At 30.9% G+C, this 22,986-nt stretch overlaps 1 protein-coding gene across 2 annotated transcripts in view; it reads left to right on the top strand.

Moving 5' to 3' along the window:
• Window positions 1-3,049, top strand: part of LOC139521733 (protein mono-ADP-ribosyltransferase PARP14-like) — a 55,757-nt gene extending 52,708 nt beyond the window's left edge. For both annotated transcript variants that reach the window (XM_071315298.1, XM_071315297.1), the window contains exon 25: window positions 792-3,049. In XM_071315298.1, the coding sequence (XP_071171399.1) occupies window positions 792-1,081 (290 nt within the window). In that variant the 3' untranslated portion in view covers window positions 1,082-3,049. The remainder of the gene's footprint in view (window positions 1-791) is intronic.
• The last annotated feature ends 19,937 nt before the right edge of the window (window positions 3,050-22,986 follow it).

The raw sequence follows: 22,986 nt of genomic DNA, 5'->3' as shown, positions 1-22,986 counted from the left end.
TTTTTGTAAAATTGTGTCAAAAACTTCGTGTAGAAAAAGAGTGTTTGTAAACAGTACATTAATTTCTGGACCGATGACCGGTCAAGCTATGAAAATACGGACTGTCAAACAGAAAACAGCCCATAAAACATGTAAAAAATAGTCTTAATGCTCTTATAAACCATCTTTGAAGGCTAAATTAGCACTCATCTGTCTAAAAATGAATTTTATTACACAATAACTTTCCTATTTAAAAAATCCACAGGGGCCATAATGCGAAACTAAACTCCTAACTGTGTATTGCTACCTAAGGATCAGCAAAACAAAATTAAGATCAACAGAAAAGGATTTTTTGGTCATGAATTTTATTCTTGACACTGCATGGTTGCAAAGAGTTCTTCTTGATTATGCACATATACAACACAGGCTCTTTACAGCCACTTGTTTAAGTAACTCAACGATAAGCTCATTTGACCCTCTAAGCAGTTCAACCCATCTCATCACTTGGCATTTATGACTAGAAAAGTTATTTGGAAAGCAGAAAAGGTGAACATATACATATAAATGTATTTTGGAGCTCACAAACATCTTTTACTCGGCCACATTCTGCATGTGTCTGTCCCAAGTCAGAAGCCCGAACTCAATGGTTTTTGTTTGATGCTGTAAATTATATTTGTTTTTCTTTCTTTTCTTTTTTTTTTACATAATTTAAGCCATTAATTTTCTTGTTTTAATTTTGCCATTTCAGAGCCATTTATAGCTTGCTCATTGAATTTGATATGTTTATATATTATTGTTATTATTATTTGAAGGTACATGGTTTGGATATGGTGTATACTTTGCAAATGATGCATCTTACTCAGCACGAAACTGGGTTTCTCCTGGTGGAGTTACAACGAGTGTCAGTCAGATTTTCCTGAGTAAAGTTTTAACTGGTAAATACTGTAAAGGAGATCCAAACATGCGTGTTTTACCACAGAGGGGTGATGGAACAATGTTAAACTTTGATTCTGGTGTTAATGATGTTAACAACCCTCTGGAGTATGTCATATTCAATGACACACAAGCCTATCCTGAATACTGTATATCTTTTGTAAAATAATGTACAAAAATATTCTCCAGGTTGTACAATGTTGGAAGAAATAACATAATAGCAATGTATTGTGATATTGTTTTTTTGCAGTCTACGACTAATTTTTGGGTTTTAAAATATATTTATGATTAGTTATGTTTTATATAATGTTATTTTATGCTATATATTGTGATATTGTTTTTTTGCAGTCTACAACTTATTTTTTGGGTTTTAAAATATATATATGATTAGTTTTGTTTTATTTTATGTTAATGCAGCATGCTTTTAATTGATCTGACGTTTAACAAATATATACTTTGAATATTTAAGAATAATCATACTTTTTTATATGTATAAATTATTTATTCTCATTTATCTGTGATAGAAAGTGATATGTAATGTTTGAATCTCTGATAACAAGTTATCTTTAAACCTACTTCACTTAGTGAAAAACTAGTCCATATAAAAGGCAAATGGTTTTCCTCAAACATAGAGTCTTTTTATGCCCCGCCATAATTGAGAGGGCATTAAGTTTTACCAGTGTCCGTCCGTCCATACATCCAAAATTGGTATCTGTTCTCTAACTTAAGACTGCCTCTACCAACATGACCAAATGTTATGAAACTACACAATGCTTCTTACCACAAACTACAGACCAAATTTGAATTTTGGCTCTAACTGTTCTACAGTAATGCCCCTGTACAATAGAAAAAAAAATCCTTTCTGTTCTCTAATTTTAATTTGCCTCAACCAAATGGTATGAAACTTATACACAATGCTTATAAACACAAAATACAGATCATGTTTCATTTTTTTGGGGCCTCATTTTAAGAGTTCTATAGCTATGACCATTTACAAATGTTAAAATTGTTAATTTTTTTGTTTCTGTTCTCTTTCTTTAGTTTGCCAGATGCTATTAAACTGATACAATATATATACCTATGACATATCAATTCAGATCTCAATGCAAAAAATCATACATATTGCTGTAAAGATTTGTCTATATAAATGTATAGGCATACTTTCAAGAAGGCCCTTCAAACCTACATATTATGCTTGACTGACTAATATTGATTTTAAAATGATAAATAAGATCACTCACCTTTACTAAGAGCTTTATAAATATAGTAAAACATGACCATGTATTCTCTTAACTTAAATGTTATATTTTTATTAATAATTGAGAAATTGATTTTTGTCGCAATTATTATAAAATTTTGTTCAACTGATCTGGTGGAGCATTCAGTTTAATTTGCACAAGGACAATCTATTTGAAATGTGTGTGATAAGGATGATTGCCATTATTTTTAATAATGACAATGTGTAATTTGGATTTCAATTGCTCAATTTTTAAATGTCTGTGATATATAGAAAACTCTGTGATTAAAGTATTAATTTTAAATAGTACATCTTGTGTGTAAATATGTAAATCCAAGTTGAATATGTTTTTAAAACAGAGAAAAAATTAGATTGGAAAGATAATTAGATGGTAAAATATAAAAAAAAAAACCAACATTAAAGAAGAGTGACCATCTCACTAACCCTGTCCCTTTTTAGAAAAATCATAAATACAGAGGAATTAAACAGAAAGGAAAAGAAAAAAGGAAATACATGAAAGTGTGGTATGGAATGAAAGTTATTCTCTCTAGTTTGTGTTTGATTTGTTTGCAGTAATATTAAGTCTTTTGTTTCATTTAATATGCATTTAGTAAAATTATGAAGGAAGATCTTTAAAGAAATTCCATTGAGCCGCTGAGAAGGGAAATGAAACCAGGTGAAGTTCCATTTTCAAAGTCTGACCTTTTATTTTTGTTTTTATTGTATATAAATATTTGTTTTTATTGACGCATGATTATTGCAAAATGCAGATTTTCATTTATTGCATTTATTTATTAAATAAGGATATTATTATGTTTGATAACTTTTCTAAAGCTTAGGATCAGCTGGTAGATATTTGTTTGTGATATTATTTGTGAATGATTATAAATGATATTGTTTTATCGTTTTTGTTTTGCAAGTGAAAATACTGGTACTGGTTTTGTATGTCTAACATAAACCAATTGTATAATCTTTTTATCCATCCAAATTTCTTGTAAAGACGAGAGAATTCTTTAAATAAAATTCTAAAAACTTGTATAGAATATTTGAACATATAGTTAAAAAAGCTCCCTTGTGATTATCTTGAATTTGCTTGAATCTATTTACTTGAAATGTTGAAACTTTTGTTAAGATTGATAAGTAAGCTCCCTAACTGATATTCAAAAAAGAATGTTGTTACTTCAAACTTTTTTTAAAGTATGCAATCGTGAGCTTTACTGTGGATTCTTTTATTTTTGTGGGTACCAATTTTTCTTGGATTGAGGAAAACTTGCATATTCATGGATATTTAATTTTATGGTTTTAGCAAAGTCAGCATATATTCCTTTAGACATGTAAAATGATAGTGCGAGAGGGGAATCCGTGTACTATGGACACATTCTTATTTAGATATATATATGATAAGTTATGTTTTAATTCATGTTAATACAGCAGGCTTTTAATTGATCTGATTTTTAACAAAGATATACTTTATTTAAGAATAATCATGCTTTTTTATATGTATAAATTATTTATTCTCATTTATCTGTAATAGAAAGTGATATCTAATCATTGAATCTCGGATAACAAGTGATCTTTAATCTTACTTCACTTAGTGAAATACTATAGTCCATATAACAGGCAAATGGGTTTCCTCAAAGAGTAGGTCTTTTTATGCCCTCCCCATAGCGGAGGGGTCATTAAGTGTAACCATTGTTCGTCCATACCTACATCCAACATTGGTATCTGTTCTTGGACTTTAGATTGCCTCAGCCAAATGTTTTGAAACTTATACTCAACGCTTCTTACCACAAACTACAGACCAAATTTTGATTTTGGTGGCGTCTCTTAAACCATTCTAGAGTAATGCTCCTTTACAAATGGAAAATTGCTGATTTTTTCTTTTTTGTTCCCTTACTTTAGTTTGCCTCAACCAAATGATATGAAACTTATACACAATGCTTATTACCACCAAATACAGATCAAGTTTGAATTGTTGGGGTCTCATTTTTAGAGTTCTATAGCTATAATGACCCTTTACAAATGTTAAAATTTTTCATTTTTGATTTCTTTCTTCAGTTTGCCTCACCCAGATGCTATTAAACTGATACAAAATGCTTAAAACAACAAAATACAGATCACATTTAAATTTTGGTGGTGTCACTTAAACCATTCTAGAGTTTTACCCCTTTACAAATGATAAACTTGCTGAATTTTTTGTGTCTGTTCCTTAACTTTAGTTTGCCTCCACCAAATGTTATGAAACTTATACACAATTGTTATTGACACAAAACTCAGATTAAATACAAATTTGAATCCTTTCACTTTAACAGTTTTTCAGTTATGTCCCTCTAAATCATTATATGATATGCAAGTGGGAGAATCATCTATGTCTAATGAACACTTTCCCTTTTTATTTGCTATTATATTATGCTTTACTGGCTTATATCTTGTTTTTATGAATGTAGTGTCATACTTTAAAGATGGTCTCTCAGACCTGCATATTATGCATAGCTGACTAATTTTGTTTTTAAAGTGATGAATAAGATCACTCACCTTTACTTAGAGCTTTATAGATATAGTAAAACATGACCATGTATTCTCTAACTTAAATGTAATAATTTTATTGATAATTGAGAAATTCATTTTAGTTGCAATTATAATAGAATGTTGTTCAACAGTCAGGTGAAGCTTTCAGTTTAATCTGCACAAGGACAATCTATTTGAAATGTGTGTGATAAGGATGATTGCCATCAGGCACGGATCCAGAGAGGGGTTCTGGGGGTTGGAACCCCCCCCCCCCTTTTTTCAACGATCAATGCATTTGAATTGGGACATGTAATTAGAACCCCCCCTTTGTCCTGGGTTAGGAACCCCCTTTTTAAAATGGCTGGATCCGCCCCTGGCCATTATTATTATTGTTGATGATTTCTGATCACCTTTCAGTGTCAACAAACAAATAAACTGAGTGTATGGTTTGTATATGTATGATGAGTGAAAGCTAGTGACAATGATGACAATGTGTAATTTTAATTTCAATTGCATAATTTACAAATGTCTGTGATAATTAAAAAAATCTGTGATAAAAATATTAGTTTTAAATAGAACATTTTAAATGTAAATACGTCAATCTAAGTTGAATATGTTTATAACAAGGCACTGAAAAATAGATTGAAAAGATAATAGATCATAGCAGATAATAAGATGGTAAAATATAAAACAAACCCCCATTAAAGAAGAGTGTGACTATCTCACTCACCCTGTCCCTTTTTAAAAAAACACGAATACAGAGCAATTAAAGAGAAAGGACAAGAAAAAAGGAAATACTAGTATATAAAAGTATGGTATGGAATGAAAGTTATTCTCCCTAGTTTGGTGTACATGTGTGATTTATTTGCACTAATATTACTTAATCCTTTTGTTTCATTTAATATGCATTTAGTCAAATCATGAAGGAAGATCTTTAAAGCAAAATCATTGAGCTGTTTAAGAAAGGAAATGAAACCAGGTGAAGTTCTATTTTCAAATTATGACCCCCCTCCTTAATTTTTATTTTTATTATATATAAATATTTGTTTATTGACACTTAATTATTGCAAAGTGATGATTTTATGTATGAACTAGCAATTATTGATTAAATAATGATATTATTATATGTTTGATAACTTTCCTTATGCTTAGGGTCAGCTGGTAGATATTTGTTTGTGATATTATTTGTGAATGATTATGAATGATATGTATTATTGTTTTTGTTTAGCTATTGAAAATGCTGTTACTGGTTTTATATGTCTAACATAAACCACTGGTTTTATATGTCTAACATAAAACAATTGTATAATCTTTATATCCATCCAAATTTCTTATAAAGACAAGAGAATGCTTTAAATAAAATTCTTAAACTTGTATGGAATATTTGAATATAAAGGTAAAAAAAAAAGCACCCTTGTGATTATCTTGAATTTGCTTGAATCTATTTACTTGAAATGTTGAAGCTTTTGTTGAGATTGATTAAGCTCCTTGAATATTCTAAAAAGTTTGTTGTTACTACACACTTGTTTCAAAGTATTTATTTACAAGCTTTAATATATAAAATATCGATTGTTTAAGAGAACTATAGGACTTTAACCATCAAGTTAAAGATAATTTTGCTGACTTTAGTATTCTTAATGGATATGTTACGCTTTTGTTGCGATTGAGGAAAGTAAATTAACAGCAGGTCTCTTCTAGGTTTTGCTCAAACTTTTTTTTTATGCAAATGATTCTTTAAAATCATCCATGAAGTCTCTACAGTGTTCAAATGTGAATTTTCAGAATAGTAGTATATTTTAAGTAAAGACACATCAGTTATCCTGGAATTATCAAGCTTTTTGGCATGTTATTATAAAGTTATGTTTCATGATCAGCAAGATAATGACATACCTGCCAACCCTTTGGTTTTGAGCGTTTTCCACAAAAAATTATACTACATTAACATGTATTGATTTGTTAGCTAAAATGTTGTTTCTGTACCTTACTACTTTGTCAGTTTCCTTGATTTATTCTATGACCTAAGTTGTATCTATAACTAATAGGTTATTGACATTCCGAAACAAAAACTCTTTTTACCAAAAATCTTTTGAGGAAAAATACTAGTAAGTCACAAAAATTTCAGTATAAATTGATCTCAATTTTAATTGTAAGATTTTGTTTTGGAATAGAGCCCCTAGAGTATAATTTGAAATGATATGATAACTAAGACTCCCTAATTATATCATGTGTATTTATGTTGACATGCAAAATAGAATAACTAATTCGAAAAACATTATCTCTTATATCTTATGTTTACTTTTATGTTTTCCTGTTGAATTTAGATGTCTGTTTAGTGTCTTTTGTAATTGTTTGTTTGAAGCAATATGTTTACTTTTTATCACAATTTTTTTATTTTACCAAACAGTGGCAAAGTTGAACAATATAAGATGTGGGAAGTTTGTTAAGCCTTGTTTGTTTTTTTCAGATGAATAAAAATTTAAAACTCTTTGTATTTATGATTTTTCATTAAGCAGTACAACTGATAAAAACATAAATTCCCAAGCCCCTTGTATCTTACGTCAGAAGCAGTTTTTCTTCAAATCAAAATTTAGCATTATAAAGTTGTTTGGAGGCCTTGCAAATCACTACAGAACAACCCACATAGTTTTTAGATCACACCAAGGATTTATATATTATAATCCTTGATCACACAAAGTGCTTTCACTACATAACATTTCAGTTCATATGTATGTGTGCTGTATGATTACAATTTTAAATTTCACACACAATTAATGCAATAGATAAGCTAAGTGCAATACACCCTATAACTACAATGAGACAGAATGCTCAATCCAGTGATATACTTATAATTCTGTCAAAAGTTCGAATTCTAAACCAGTTTATTACAAAACTGCATAGAGTGCCAGCTAATCGTTGCTTTATTAGACGTAAAACTTTGTTTGAAGATCGGACGAAAATAGCCAGATGAGAGAAGATGCAACAATATCTTTTGGTTGATTATTACTTCACTGCACACCCAAACGATTGATATGTGGAGGACAATTGGAAACTTATTTGAAAAATCATACTAAATACAACAAAGAGGAATGTGCCAAATAGAACATGTGGATGAAATCAGTCATTAAACTTAATTAACATCATTATATAAGTAAAAAGGTAGAACAAAACACATTCTAATAACAAGCTAGAAAACCGAGTTTGTCTGATAATTAAGGCGAAATGACAAAGCTTTAGGTACATTATAAATAAGGAGATACAATTAGCATGACATTTATGTAAATAACCTGATAAGCAACATCAAAAAAGGGATACAACCACTTCTAAAAATGACAGCGAGAAAGCATAAACTTTTCACAAAAAGTTAACAGGCGTATTCACTGAACAAAATTAAGATAATATAAGATCGAGCGAAAATAAAAGAAATAAGGATCATCAATGTAACCAGCAAAGGCGAAGAGAGATTGATAAAGAAAGTAATGCTACCAAAGCAATAGGACCTGACAGAAGCCATCCCCATTTTATCAGAGAAATGTCGACAAAGCTTGTAAACATCCTAACTCACTTATATTAACAATCCATCAACTATGATATAATTTTTCGAAGACCTTTTGTTTGAACTCCTAGTAGCAAAACTGACAAAAACATGCAAGGGAATGTCATGTCAAAAGGCAGCACTTGTCTCGTTGAAATATTTTCAAAGAAATTTGTCTATTTTTGTTTGGGCACAACATCTAATCACTTCATATTTGATTCTAAAGTTGAATCATAAAACAAACCAATTACCTATAATGCAGCTAGAGAAATCATTGTTGAGAGACTGAAGCTGGTAGTCTCAAGTTTATAATATTATTTACGGTCATACATGTACAGTGCAACTACAACAGCTAAGTTAAATGTTAGTAAAAGATGCATAAAGCCGGATGGGAATTTGAAAACATATTTGGTTAATAATGTTTATATGGAAGATGTTTTAGAAATAAAATTTCAGTCTCTCACAAAAAAAAAACGGTTTTGATGTTATCTTATTTTACTCTTATCCTTTTGTTTTAGTATTTATTTGTTTTCTGTGGTATCGATAAACAATTGTATTTTTATTTGTTTTCAATGCATTTATGGGAATGATGGATATATAAAGGTTGATGTAGTTTGCCAATGTTCAAATATCGTAAATCAATAAAAAAAAAAAACTACATCTAGGTTTAACTCTCTTAGCCAAAATTGACCTTGGATTGATTTGGCAATACTATTTTTTTGTCAAATAGCTCTTCAGTTGTTTGGTTTCTAAATGTTGGTCTTTAAGGTATTAGCCTTTAAGCGTTCGGGAATGAAGTTTCATGCAGGATTGCGCTTCGGATCTATGCAACTATAAAGTATTGTGTTTATATTTTCAGACCAATGCAACAATTGTGAATAGGGCACAATCAGTTCAATCAATATCAGACTATACATAAATCCTTTTAAAACGATATAATGCCCTGTAGACAAGCGTTCGGTTAAACATCTTATAACATTCATTTTCTGTAAAATATGGCCTTCAGAAATATTTTGATGAGGAATAATCAACTATTGGTGTTAATCTACTTATAAAACGACAATCATAATCATAACCTTTTTTTGCAATAATGTAATGTCAAAACTGATCTTTGTTTTTGCTGTTTATCACTGTTCCCTATAATCCTTTTAAAAATCAACTTCTTCGTCTACAGACCCTTTTCTTGAATAATCAGAAACGAGGAGACAGTTTCCTTGTTGAAGGTCATGAAAAATATTACTAAAGATGTGCAGGACAACACTAACTCGAGCATGCCAATGAGAGCGGACGTGAAAATTTTTGCAGAGACGATCCTTCAACATCATTGAAATTGTTTTGTCAAATTGATTTCATGGATAAATATTATTATCCTTACATCGTATATTTTATGATTTGGATTATATTTATTTGTTGAGAAAGGTTTCTGCAGATATTTTCAGGTTTGTTTGAGACATGTAGTCAGATGGGATCCATTAGTAGTTTCCATGTGGGAAACTATCAGACCAATCTATTTGATGTCTGAGGGTTATAGGCTAGCTGTTCCCCTAATGGATCGGTAGTTTCTTTCCGAGATCCTTTATCGTAGGATTTTCGGCTTTCCTCTACCAGGAATACAGCTGGGGATTTAGCGGTATCGGTTTGGATTCCAAGTATGTCCTCTCCGGTTTCCCGTTCGTTGTCTAGGCATTTGTGCGGCATCCAGGGTGACCTTAACCTTTATTTTGTTTATAATGTTTTTTTTATATTATTCATTTTTAGCTCACTTGGCCCTTTGGGCCAGGTGAGCTTTTCTCATCACTTGGCGTCCGGCGTCCGTCGTCTTTAGCTTTTACAAAAATCTTCTCCTCTGAAACTACTGGGTCAAATTGAACCAAAATTGGCCACAATCATCACTAGGGTGTCTAGTTTTAAAAATCTGTGGCATGACCCGGTCAACCAACCAAGATTTCCGCCTCGGCTAAAAATAGAACATAGGGGTAAAATGCATTTTTTGGCTTATAACTAAAAAACCAAAGCATTTAAAGAAATTTGACAGTATAAAACTATTCATCAGGTCAAGATCTATCTGCCCTGAAATTTTCATATGAATCGGTCAACCCGTTGTTGGGTTTCTGCCCCTAAATTGGTAATTTTGAGAAAATTTTGCTGTGTTTGGTTATTATCTTGAATATTATTATAGATAGAGATAAACTGTAAACAGCAATAATGTTCAGCAAAGTTAGATTTACAAATAAGTTAACATGACCGAAATGGTCTGTTGATCCCTTTAGGAGTTATTGCCCTTTATAGTCAATTTTTAACCATTTTTCATAAATCTAAGTAATCTTTTACAAAAATCTTCTCCTCTGAAACTACTGGGCCAAATTGAACCAAACTTGGCCACGATCATCATTGAGGTATCTAGTTTAAAAAATGTGTGGCGTGACCCGGGCAACCAACCAAGATGGCCACCTCGGCAAAAGATAGAACATAGGAGTAAAATGCATTTTTTGGCTTATAACTCAAAAACCAAAGCATTTAGAGCAAATCTGACCCTGGGTAAATTTGTTCATCAGGTCAAAATCTATCTGCCCTGAAATTTTCAGATGAATTGGACAATCCGTTGTTAGATTGCTGCCCCTGAATTAGTAATTTTAATGACATTTTGCTGTTTTTGGTTAATATTTTGAATGTTTTTATAGATAGAGATAAACTGTAAATAGCAATAATTTTCAGCAAAGTAAGATTTACAAATAAGTCAGCATGACCGAAATGGTCAATTGACCCCCTAAGGAGTTATTGTCCTTTACAGTCAATTTTTAACAATTTTCCACTGAAACTACTGGGCCAAGTTCATAATAGATAGAGATAACTGTAAGCAGCAAGAATGTTCAGTAAAGTAAGATGTACAAACACATCACCATCATCAAAACACAATTTTGTGATGAATCCATCTGCGTCCTTTGTTTAATATTCACAGACCAAGGTGAGCGACACAGGATCTTTAGAGCCTCTAGTTTTATATTTTTGAGGATGAGCGAGTCAGGTGAGTGGGAATGTTCGTATGCTTTATTACATTGTACTTATTATTTGGGGAAGGTTAACTTTCTGGTAGTAAGACCCGTCACGGCCAGGCTGGGAAACTGGATAGGCAAATGCTCACATTAAATCTGTACCGATACAGTGTGTTAAATGTCTTCCTTTTTACACCATAACCCATGGTGGTGCTCCTACTAAAGGAGGAAGATACAGAACATACATACATACAACTCCTCCTATAGATAGGCTTATATGATATCATAGTCTGGAATTTCTGATTGACAAAACTTTTTTTTCAACATACATGATTATTTTTCGTTTTATTTCTTTGGGTCAAATAAAAATATTTATTAGAATGTTCGTATGTTGGATAACATTATTATTGCGTTTCTCTGATTGGTCTTAGCTATTAAAATGAACTCTTTGATGCGTTTTTAACTACATAAGGTGTCAGACCACCAATTAAAAATCCCTATCTGTTCAACCAAATTTTGCAATTTTCACAGCTTTCTAAATATTTTACCTTAAGTTTAACTTCAAGGAAACCAGGTATATCCTGAATTGTACATGTATCACCTTCCTACATGCCAATTTTCAACCAATGTTTAAAGTCTTGTAACAAATTTCTGATTTTGAAAAGACAGGTACTACCAAAATAACTCCCGGTTTTCTGGAAATCTTAAATTAGTGTACTATGTAGCGCATTAATCCTGAATTTTTAATGCAAACTCATAGACAAGTGAATTTTGGCTCAAAATGGTCTAAATATATTTCCCTTTCACCAAAAGTTTCATTTCTGCAAATTTGTTGGTTAATTTAAGTAAACAATGACATCAAAAGCACTATTTTGTGTCAAAGTAGGACTACTTTTACATACGTTCTAAATTGGAGGGAGTAATTGGTGGTCTGACACCTAAAGAGCCAAAAAAGTTGCTCAGAAATCTTTGCTTTGATTTATTCTTAATCCTTAGTCAATTTGAAGTCAGAAACATCCTATCTGAGCATAATGTGACTTATATTACAAATTTCACAGCTCAATTTAAACTGACTGTAATGTATGACTTTGATAGAAAATACTTGAAAATTTCATTTTGGACTACAGGAACATAAACTTTCAATATCAAGATCAGTTTTGTTGATTTTTTTTCTTGTTTGTTTTACTTCTTAAAAGACTTTCCACAATTTTTACAATGGGTTAAGTAAACAATTCAAGGTATTGAAGAGTCAAGGAATATTGACCCCCCTTTTTTACACATGGTGTAAGCAATGGGACTATTAAATGATCAAAAGTGCAGTCATGGTCATTTAACTGTTTTTATTTTCTATCAGTTGATACAACTTAAGGCATAAAACTTTCATTTGAGATAATAAATGGGATTTTTGTGAGTTTTTGCAATGTTTACATCAGGCTATGTTATCTGCCAAATACATGCTATGACGCAATGATATAAGGGATAAAAATCAAATAATTTCATTAAATCTTGATGACAAGAACTTTTTTTGGTGGTAAAATAACCATGTTTTAATGTTAATACCACAGAAACAACTTGCTGTGCATTTATAGGAATTTGGGACATTTTTTTATGTGAAAGCATATTGTCTGGGTGGGAAAAGCTAAAAATAGCACAAATTCAGGTCTAAGGCTCTAAATTTGCAATATGTGACTTTTTACCCCCAAAAAGATTGAAATGTGACTACTATCACTTCATATGATCAGTTAAGTAAAAAAAATCAATTGTTTTCTGAATTTGGGGTTTCACCGCATTTCCCTTAAAGAGCCAAAAAAGTTGCTCAGAAATCTTTGCTTTGATTTATTCTTAATCCTTAGTCAATTTGAAGTCAGAAACATCCTATCTGAGCATAATGTGACTTATATTACAAATTTCACAGCTCAATTTAAACTGACTGTAATGTATGACTTTGATAGAAAATACTTGAAAATTTCATTTTGGACTACAGGAACATAAACTTTCAATATCAAGATCAGTTTTGTTGATTTTTTTTCTTGTTTGTTTTACTTCTTAAAAGACTTTCCACAATTTTTACAATGGGTTAAGTAAACAATTCAAGGTATTGAAGAGTCAAGGAATATTGACCCCCCTTTTTTACACATGGTGTAAGCAATGGGACTATTAAATGATCAAAAGTGCAGTCATGGTCATTTAACTGTTTTTATTTTCTATCAGTTGATACAACTTAAGGCATAAAACTTTCATTTGAGATAATAAATGGGATTTTTGTGAGTTTTTGCAATGTTTACATCAGGCTATGTTATCTGCCAAATACATGCTATGACGCAATGATATAAGGGATAAAAATCAAATAATTTCATTAAATCTTGATGACAAGAACTTTTTTTGGTGGTAAAATAACCATGTTTTAATGTTAATACCACAGAAACAACTTGCTGTGCATTTATAGGAATTTGGGACATTTTTTTATGTGAAAGCATATTGTCTGGGTGGGAAAAGCTAAAAATAGCACAAATTCAGGTCTAAGGCTCTAAATTTGCAATATGTGACTTTTTACCCCCAAAAAGATTGAAATGTGACTACTATCACTTCATATGATCAGTTAAGTAAAAAAAATCAATTGTTTTCTGAATTTGGGGTTTCACCGCATTTCCCTTAAAGGTGTCAGACCACCAATTAAAAATCCCTATCTGTTCAACCAAATTTTGCAATTTTCACAGCTTTCTAAATATTTTACCTTAAGTTTAACTTCAAGGAAACCAGGTATATCCTGAATTGTACATGTATCACCTTCCTACATGCCAATTTTCAACCAATGTTTAAAGTCTTGTAACAAATTTCTGATTTTGAAAAGACAGGTACTACCAAAATAACTCCCGGTTTTCTGGAAATCTTAAATTAGTGTACTATGTAGCGCATTAATCCTGAATTTTTAATGCAAACTCATAGACAAGTGAATTTTGGCTCAAAATGGTCTAAATATATTTCCCTTTCACCAAAAGTTTCATTTCTGCAAATTTGTTGGTTAATTTAAGTAAACAATGACATCAAAAGCACTATTTTGTGTCAAAGTAGGACTACTTTTACATACGTTCTAAATTGGAGGGAGTAATTGGTGGTCTGACACCTAAAGAGCCAAAAAAGTTGCTCAGAAATCTTTGCTTTGATTTATTCTTAATCCTTAGTCAATTTGAAGTCAGAAACATCCTATCTGAGCATAATGTGACTTATATTACAAATTTCACAGCTCAATTTAAACTGACTGTAATGTATGACTTTGATAGAAAATACTTGAAAATTTCATTTTGGACTACAGGAACATAAACTTTCAATATCAAGATCAGTTTTGTTGATTTTTTTTCTTGTTTGTTTTACTTCTTAAAAGACTTTCCACAATTTTTACAATGGGTTAAGTAAACAATTCAAGGTATTGAAGAGTCAAGGAATATTGACCCCCCTTTTTTACACATGGTGTAAGCAATGGGACTATTAAATGATCAAAAGTGCAGTCATGGTCATTTAACTGTTTTTATTTTCTATCAGTTGATACAACTTAAGGCATAAAACTTTCATTTGAGATAATAAATGGGATTTTTGTGAGTTTTTGCAATGTTTACATCAGGCTATGTTATCTGCCAAATACATGCTATGACGCAATGATATAAGGGATAAAAATCAAATAATTTCATTAAATCTTGATGACAAGAACTTTTTTTGGTGGTAAAATAACCATGTTTTAATGTTAATACCACAGAAACAACTTGCTGTGCATTTATAGGAATTTGGGACATTTTTTTATGTGAAAGCATATTGTCTGGGTGGGAAAAGCTAAAAATAGCACAAATTCAGGTCTAAGGCTCTAAATTTGCAATATGTGACTTTTTACCCCCAAAAAGATTGAAATGTGACTACTATCACTTCATATGATCAGTTAAGTAAAAAAAATCAATTGTTTTCTGAATTTGGGGTTTCACCGCATTTCCCTTAAAGGTGTCAGACCACCAATTAAAAATCCCTATCTGTTCAACCAAATTTTGCAATTTTCACAGCTTTCTAAATATTTTACCTTAAGTTTAACTTCAAGGAAACCAGGTATATCCTGAATTGTACATGTATCACCTTCCTACATGCCAATTTTCAACCAATGTTTAAAGTCTTGTAACAAATTTCTGATTTTGAAAAGACAGGTACTACCAAAATAACTCCCGGTTTTCTGGAAATCTTAAATTAGTGTACTATGTAGCGCATTAATCCTGAATTTTTAATGCAAACTCATAGACAAGTGAATTTTGGCTCAAAATGGTCTAAATATATTTCCCTTTCACCAAAAGTTTCATTTCTGCAAATTTGTTGGTTAATTTAAGTAAACAATGACATCAAAAGCACTATTTTGTGTCAAAGTAGGACTACTTTTACATACGTTCTAAATTGGAGGGAGTAATTGGTGGTCTGACACCTAAAGAGCCAAAAAAGTTGCTCAGAAATCTTTGCTTTGATTTATTCTTAATCCTTAGTCAATTTGAAGTCAGAAACATCCTATCTGAGCATAATGTGACTTATATTACAAATTTCACAGCTCAATTTAAACTGACTGTAATGTATGACTTTGATAGAAAATACTTGAAAATTTCATTTTGGACTACAGGAACATAAACTTTCAATATCAAGATCAGTTTTGTTGATTTTTTTTCTTGTTTGTTTTACTTCTTAAAAGACTTTCCACAATTTTTACAATGGGTTAAGTAAACAATTCAAGGTATTGAAGAGTCAAGGAATATTGACCCCCCTTTTTTACACATGGTGTAAGCAATGGGACTATTAAATGATCAAAAGTGCAGTCATGGTCATTTAACTGTTTTTATTTTCTATCAGTTGATACAACTTAAGGCATAAAACTTTCATTTGAGATAATAAATGGGATTTTTGTGAGTTTTTGCAATGTTTACATCAGGCTATGTTATCTGCCAAATACATGCTATGACGCAATGATATAAGGGATAAAAATCAAATAATTTCATTAAATCTTGATGACAAGAACTTTTTTTGGTGGTAAAATAACCATGTTTTAATGTTAATACCACAGAAACAACTTGCTGTGCATTTATAGGAATTTGGGACATTTTTTTATGTGAAAGCATATTGTCTGGGTGGGAAAAGCTAAAAATAGCACAAATTCAGGTCTAAGGCTCTAAATTTGCAATATGTGACTTTTTACCCCCAAAAAGATTGAAATGTGACTACTATCACTTCATATGATCAGTTAAGTAAAAAAAATCAATTGTTTTCTGAATTTGGGGTTTCACCGCATTTCCCTTAAAGGTGTCAGACCACCAATTAAAAATCCCTATCTGTTCAACCAAATTTTGCAATTTTCACAGCTTTCTAAATATTTTACCTTAAGTTTAACTTCAAGGAAACCAGGTATATCCTGAATTGTACATGTATCACCTTCCTACATGCCAATTTTCAACCAATGTTTAAAGTCTTGTAACAAATTTCTGATTTTGAAAAGACAGGTACTACCAAAATAACTCCCGGTTTTCTGGAAATCTTAAATTAGTGTACTATGTAGCGCATTAATCCTGAATTTTTAATGCAAACTCATAGACAAGTGAATTTTGGCTCAAAATGGTCTAAATATATTTCCCTTTCACCAAAAGTTTCATTTCTGCAAATTTGTTGGTTAATTTAAGTAAACAATGACATCAAAAGCACTATTTTGTGTCAAAGTAGGACTACTTTTACATACGTTCTAAATTGGAGGGAGTAATTGGTGGTCTGACACCTAAAGAGCCAAAAAAGTTGCTCAGAAATCTTTGCTTTGATTTATTCTTAATCCTTAGTCAATTTGAAGTCAGAAACATCCTATCTGAGCATAATGTGACTTATATTACAAATTTCACAGCTCAATTTAAACTGACTGTAATGTATGACTTTGATAGAAAATACTTGAAAATTTCATTTTGGACTACAGGAACATAAACTTTCAATATCAAGATCAGTTTTGTTGATTTTTTTTCTTGTTTGTTTTACTTCTTAAAAGACTTTCCACAATTTTTACAATGGGTTAAGTAAACAATTCAAGGTATTGAAGAGTCAAGGAATATTGACCCCCCTTTTTTACACATGGTGTAAGCAATGGGACTATTAAATGATCAAAAGTGCAGTCATGGTCATTTAACTGTTTTTATTTTCTATCAGTTGATACAACTTAAGGCATAAAACTTTCATTTGAGATAATAAATGGGATTTTTGTGAGTTTTTGCAATGTTTACATCAGGCTATGTTATCTGCCAAATACATGCTATGTTATCTGCCAAATACATGCTATGACGCAATGATATAAGGGATAAAAATCAAATAATTTCATTAAATCTTGATGACAAGAACTTTTTTTGGTGGTAAAATAACCATGTTTTAATGTTAATACCACAGAAACAACTTGCTGTGCATTTATAGGAATTTGGGACATTTTTTTATGTGAAAGCATATTGTCTGGGTGGGAAAAGCTAAAAATAGCACAAATTCAGGTCTAAGGCTCTAAATTTGCAATATGTGACTTTTTACCCCCAAAAAGATTGAAATGTGACTACTATCACTTCATATGATCAGTTAAGTAAAAAAAATCAATTGTTTTCTGAATTTGGGGTTTCACCGCATTTCCCTTAAAGAGCCAAAAAAGTTGCTCAGAAATCTTTGCTTTGATTTATTCTTAATCCTTAGTCAATTTGAAGTCAGAAACATCCTATCTGAGCATAATGTGACTTATATTACAAATTTCACAGCTCAATTTAAACTGACTGTAATGTATGACTTTGATAGAAAATACTTGAAAATTTCATTTTGGACTACAGGAACATAAACTTTCAATATCAAGATCAGTTTTGTTGATTTTTTTTCTTGTTTGTTTTACTTCTTAAAAGACTTTCCACAATTTTTACAATGGGTTAAGTAAACAATTCAAGGTATTGAAGAGTCAAGGAATATTGACCCCCCTTTTTTACACATGGTGTAAGCAATGGGACTATTAAATGATCAAAAGTGCAGTCATGGTCATTTAAGGTAGCACAATACAAAGATTTTTTTACTTCCAATCACTAACCTTTAAAATGCTGTAACTTTCTTATGAATGCATAGAAAATAATAAAAGAGGTATATATAGATAGATAAAAGATTTATCTTTTAAATGAATGCAATATTTTTATTATGCAATCATTATGTAATCAATTATTATGTAATTAGTGGCAAAATCTGGGTACGTTCACTTGAATGAATTTAGCTCTATCATCTCTTTAACTATACTAAAAATTTTAACGAAATCTTAATCAACACATTTTGGGCTTCAAAAGGGTGTCTCAGATTGTCTCTATGGTATTCCATTCTCTCACAAATCTCTAATTAGTGTAAACATCCTAACCACATAAAAGAAGATAATGATTAATTAGGTGTAAAATTTGTTCTATACATTCTATCTAAAATCTGAGACACCCTTTTGTAGATAATGGCCATAGGAACAACATATAATAAAATCAACCCTCTAGGGATACCTATGCAGAAGCTAATTTCATTTGAAAGTGGAAATTTGGTGAAAAATATTTTAGACACAGTTAACATTATAATTGGTTACATAATTAAAGCATAATACTAACATTGCATTTATTTGAAAGAGTAATCTGTTAGCTATCCAAAACTACCACTTTTATAAATTTTCAAGCTTTATTAAGAAAGTTACAGCATTTTAAAACTTGGGAGTTGGAGTTATAAAATCTTTGTATTGTGCTACCTTAACTGTTTTTATTTTCTATCAGTTGATACAACTTAAGGCATAAAACTTTCATTTGAGATAATAAATGGGATTTTTGTGAGTTTTTGCAATGTTTACATCAGGCTATGTTATCTGCCAAATACATGCTATGACGCAATGATATAAGGGATAAAAATCAAATAATTTCATTAAATCTTGATGACAAGAACTTTTTTTGGTGGTAAAATAACCATGTTTTAATGTTAATACCACAGAAACAACTTGCTGTGCATTTATAGGAATTTGGGACATTTTTTTATGTGAAAGCATATTGTCTGGGTGGGAAAAGCTAAAAATAGCACAAATTCAGGTCTAAGGCTCTAAATTTGCAATATGTGACTTTTTACCCCCAAAAAGATTGAAATGTGACTACTATCACTTCATATGATCAGTTAAGTAAAAAAAATCAATTGTTTTCTGAATTTGGGGTTTCACCGCATTTCCCTTAAAGAGCCAAAAAAGTTGCTCAGAAATCTTTGCTTTGATTTATTCTTAATCCTTAGTCAATTTGAAGTCAGAAACATCCTATCTGAGCATAATGTGACTTATATTACAAATTTCACAGCTCAATTTAAACTGACTGTAATGTATGACTTTGATAGAAAATACTTGAAAATTTCATTTTGGACTACAGGAACATAAACTTTCAATATCAAGATCAGTTTTGTTGATTTTTTTTCTTGTTTGTTTTACTTCTTAAAAGACTTTCCACAATTTTTACAATGGGTTAAGTAAACAATTCAAGGTATTGAAGAGTCAAGGAATATTGACCCCCCTTTTTTACACATGGTGTAAGCAATGGGACTATTAAATGATCAAAAGTGCAGTCATGGTCATTTAACTGTTTTTATTTTCTATCAGTTGATACAACTTAAGGCATAAAACTTTCATTTGAGATAATAAATGGGATTTTTGTGAGTTTTTGCAATGTTTACATCAGGCTATGTTATCTGCCAAATACATGCTATGACGCAATGATATAAGGGATAAAAATCAAATAATTTCATTAAATCTTGATGACAAGAACTTTTTTTGGTGGTAAAATAACCATGTTTTAATGTTAATACCACAGAAACAACTTGCTGTGCATTTATAGGAATTTGGGACATTTTTTTATGTGAAAGCATATTGTCTGGGTGGGAAAAGCTAAAAATAGCACAAATTCAGGTCTAAGGCTCTAAATTTGCAATATGTGACTTTTTACCCCCAAAAAGATTGAAATGTGACTACTATCACTTCATATGATCAGTTAAGTAAAAAAAATCAATTGTTTTCTGAATTTGGGGTTTCACCGCATTTCCCTTAAAGGTGTCAGACCACCAATTAAAAATCCCTATCTGTTCAACCAAATTTTGCAATTTTCACAGCTTTCTAAATATTTTACCTTAAGTTTAACTTCAAGGAAACCAGGTATATCCTGAATTGTACATGTATCACCTTCCTACATGCCAATTTTCAACCAATGTTTAAAGTCTTGTAACAAATTTCTGATTTTGAAAAGACAGGTACTACCAAAATAACTCCCGGTTTTCTGGAAATCTTAAATTAGTGTACTATGTAGCGCATTAATCCTGAATTTTTAATGCAAACTCATAGACAAGTGAATTTTGGCTCAAAATGGTCTAAATATATTTCCCTTTCACCAAAAGTTTCATTTCTGCAAATTTGTTGGTTAATTTAAGTAAACAATGACATCAAAAGCACTATTTTGTGTCAAAGTAGGACTACTTTTACATACGTTCTAAATTGGAGGGAGTAATTGGTGGTCTGACACCTAAAGAGCCAAAAAAGTTGCTCAGAAATCTTTGCTTTGATTTATTCTTAATCCTTAGTCAATTTGAAGTCAGAAACATCCTATCTGAGCATAATGTGACTTATATTACAAATTTCACAGCTCAATTTAAACTGACTGTAATGTATGACTTTGATAGAAAATACTTGAAAATTTCATTTTGGACTACAGGAACATAAACTTTCAATATCAAGATCAGTTTTGTTGATTTTTTTTCTTGTTTGTTTTACTTCTTAAAAGACTTTCCACAATTTTTACAATGGGTTAAGTAAACAATTCAAGGTATTGAAGAGTCAAGGAATATTGACCCCCCTTTTTTACACATGGTGTAAGCAATGGGACTATTAAATGATCAAAAGTGCAGTCATGGTCATTTAACTGTTTTTATTTTCTATCAGTTGATACAACTTAAGGCATAAAACTTTCATTTGAGATAATAAATGGGATTTTTGTGAGTTTTTGCAATGTTTACATCAGGCTATGTTATCTGCCAAATACATGCTATGACGCAATGATATAAGGGATAAAAATCAAATAATTTCATTAAATCTTGATGACAAGAACTTTTTTTGGTGGTAAAATAACCATGTTTTAATGTTAATACCACAGAAACAACTTGCTGTGCATTTATAGGAATTTGGGACATTTTTTTATGTGAAAGCATATTGTCTGGGTGGGAAAAGCTAAAAATAGCACAAATTCAGGTCTAAGGCTCTAAATTTGCAATATGTGACTTTTTACCCCCAAAAAGATTGAAATGTGACTACTATCACTTCATATGATCAGTTAAGTAAAAAAAATCAATTGTTTTCTGAATTTGGGGTTTCACCGCATTTCCCTTAAAGGTGTCAGACCACCAATTAAAAATCCCTATCTGTTCAACCAAATTTTGCAATTTTCACAGCTTTCTAAATATTTTACCTTAAGTTTAACTTCAAGGAAACCAGGTATATCCTGAATTGTACATGTATCACCTTCCTACATGCCAATTTTCAACCAATGTTTAAAGTCTTGTAACAAATTTCTGATTTTGAAAAGACAGGTACTACCAAAATAACTCCCGGTTTTCTGGAAATCTTAAATTAGTGTACTATGTAGCGCATTAATCCTGAATTTTTAATGCAAACTCATAGACAAGTGAATTTTGGCTCAAAATGGTCTAAATATATTTCCCTTTCACCAAAAGTTTCATTTCTGCAAATTTGTTGGTTAATTTAAGTAAACAATGACATCAAAAGCACTATTTTGTGTCAAAGTAGGACTACTTTTACATACGTTCTAAATTGGAGGGAGTAATTGGTGGTCTGACACCTAAAGAGCCAAAAAAGTTGCTCAGAAATCTTTGCTTTGATTTATTCTTAATCCTTAGTCAATTTGAAGTCAGAAACATCCTATCTGAGCATAATGTGACTTATATTACAAATTTCACAGCTCAATTTAAACTGACTGTAATGTATGACTTTGATAGAAAATACTTGAAAATTTCATTTTGGACTACAGGAACATAAACTTTCAATATCAAGATCAGTTTTGTTGATTTTTTTTCTTGTTTGTTTTACTTCTTAAAAGACTTTCCACAATTTTTACAATGGGTTAAGTAAACAATTCAAGGTATTGAAGAGTCAAGGAATATTGACCCCCCTTTTTTACACATGGTGTAAGCAATGGGACTATTAAATGATCAAAAGTGCAGTCATGGTCATTTAACTGTTTTTATTTTCTATCAGTTGATACAACTTAAGGCATAAAACTTTCATTTGAGATAATAAATGGGATTTTTGTGAGTTTTTGCAATGTTTACATCAGGCTATGTTATCTGCCAAATACATGCTATGACGCAATGATATAAGGGATAAAAATCAAATAATTTCATTAAATCTTGATGACAAGAACTTTTTTTGGTGGTAAAATAACCATGTTTTAATGTTAATACCACAGAAACAACTTGCTGTGCATTTATAGGAATTTGGGACATTTTTTTATGTGAAAGCATATTGTCTGGGTGGGAAAAGCTAAAAATAGCACAAATTCAGGTCTAAGGCTCTAAATTTGCAATATGTGACTTTTTACCCCCAAAAAGATTGAAATGTGACTACTATCACTTCATATGATCAGTTAAGTAAAAAAAATCAATTGTTTTCTGAATTTGGGGTTTCACCGCATTTCCCTTAAAGAGCCAAAAAAGTTGCTCAGAAATCTTTGCTTTGATTT

Source organism: Mytilus edulis, chromosome 4 (assembly GCF_963676685.1).
Source record: "Mytilus edulis chromosome 4, xbMytEdul2.2, whole genome shotgun sequence".
Taxonomy (NCBI): Eukaryota; Metazoa; Mollusca; class Bivalvia; order Mytilida; family Mytilidae; genus Mytilus; species Mytilus edulis.
This window is presented reverse-complemented; position numbering and strand designations above follow the sequence as displayed.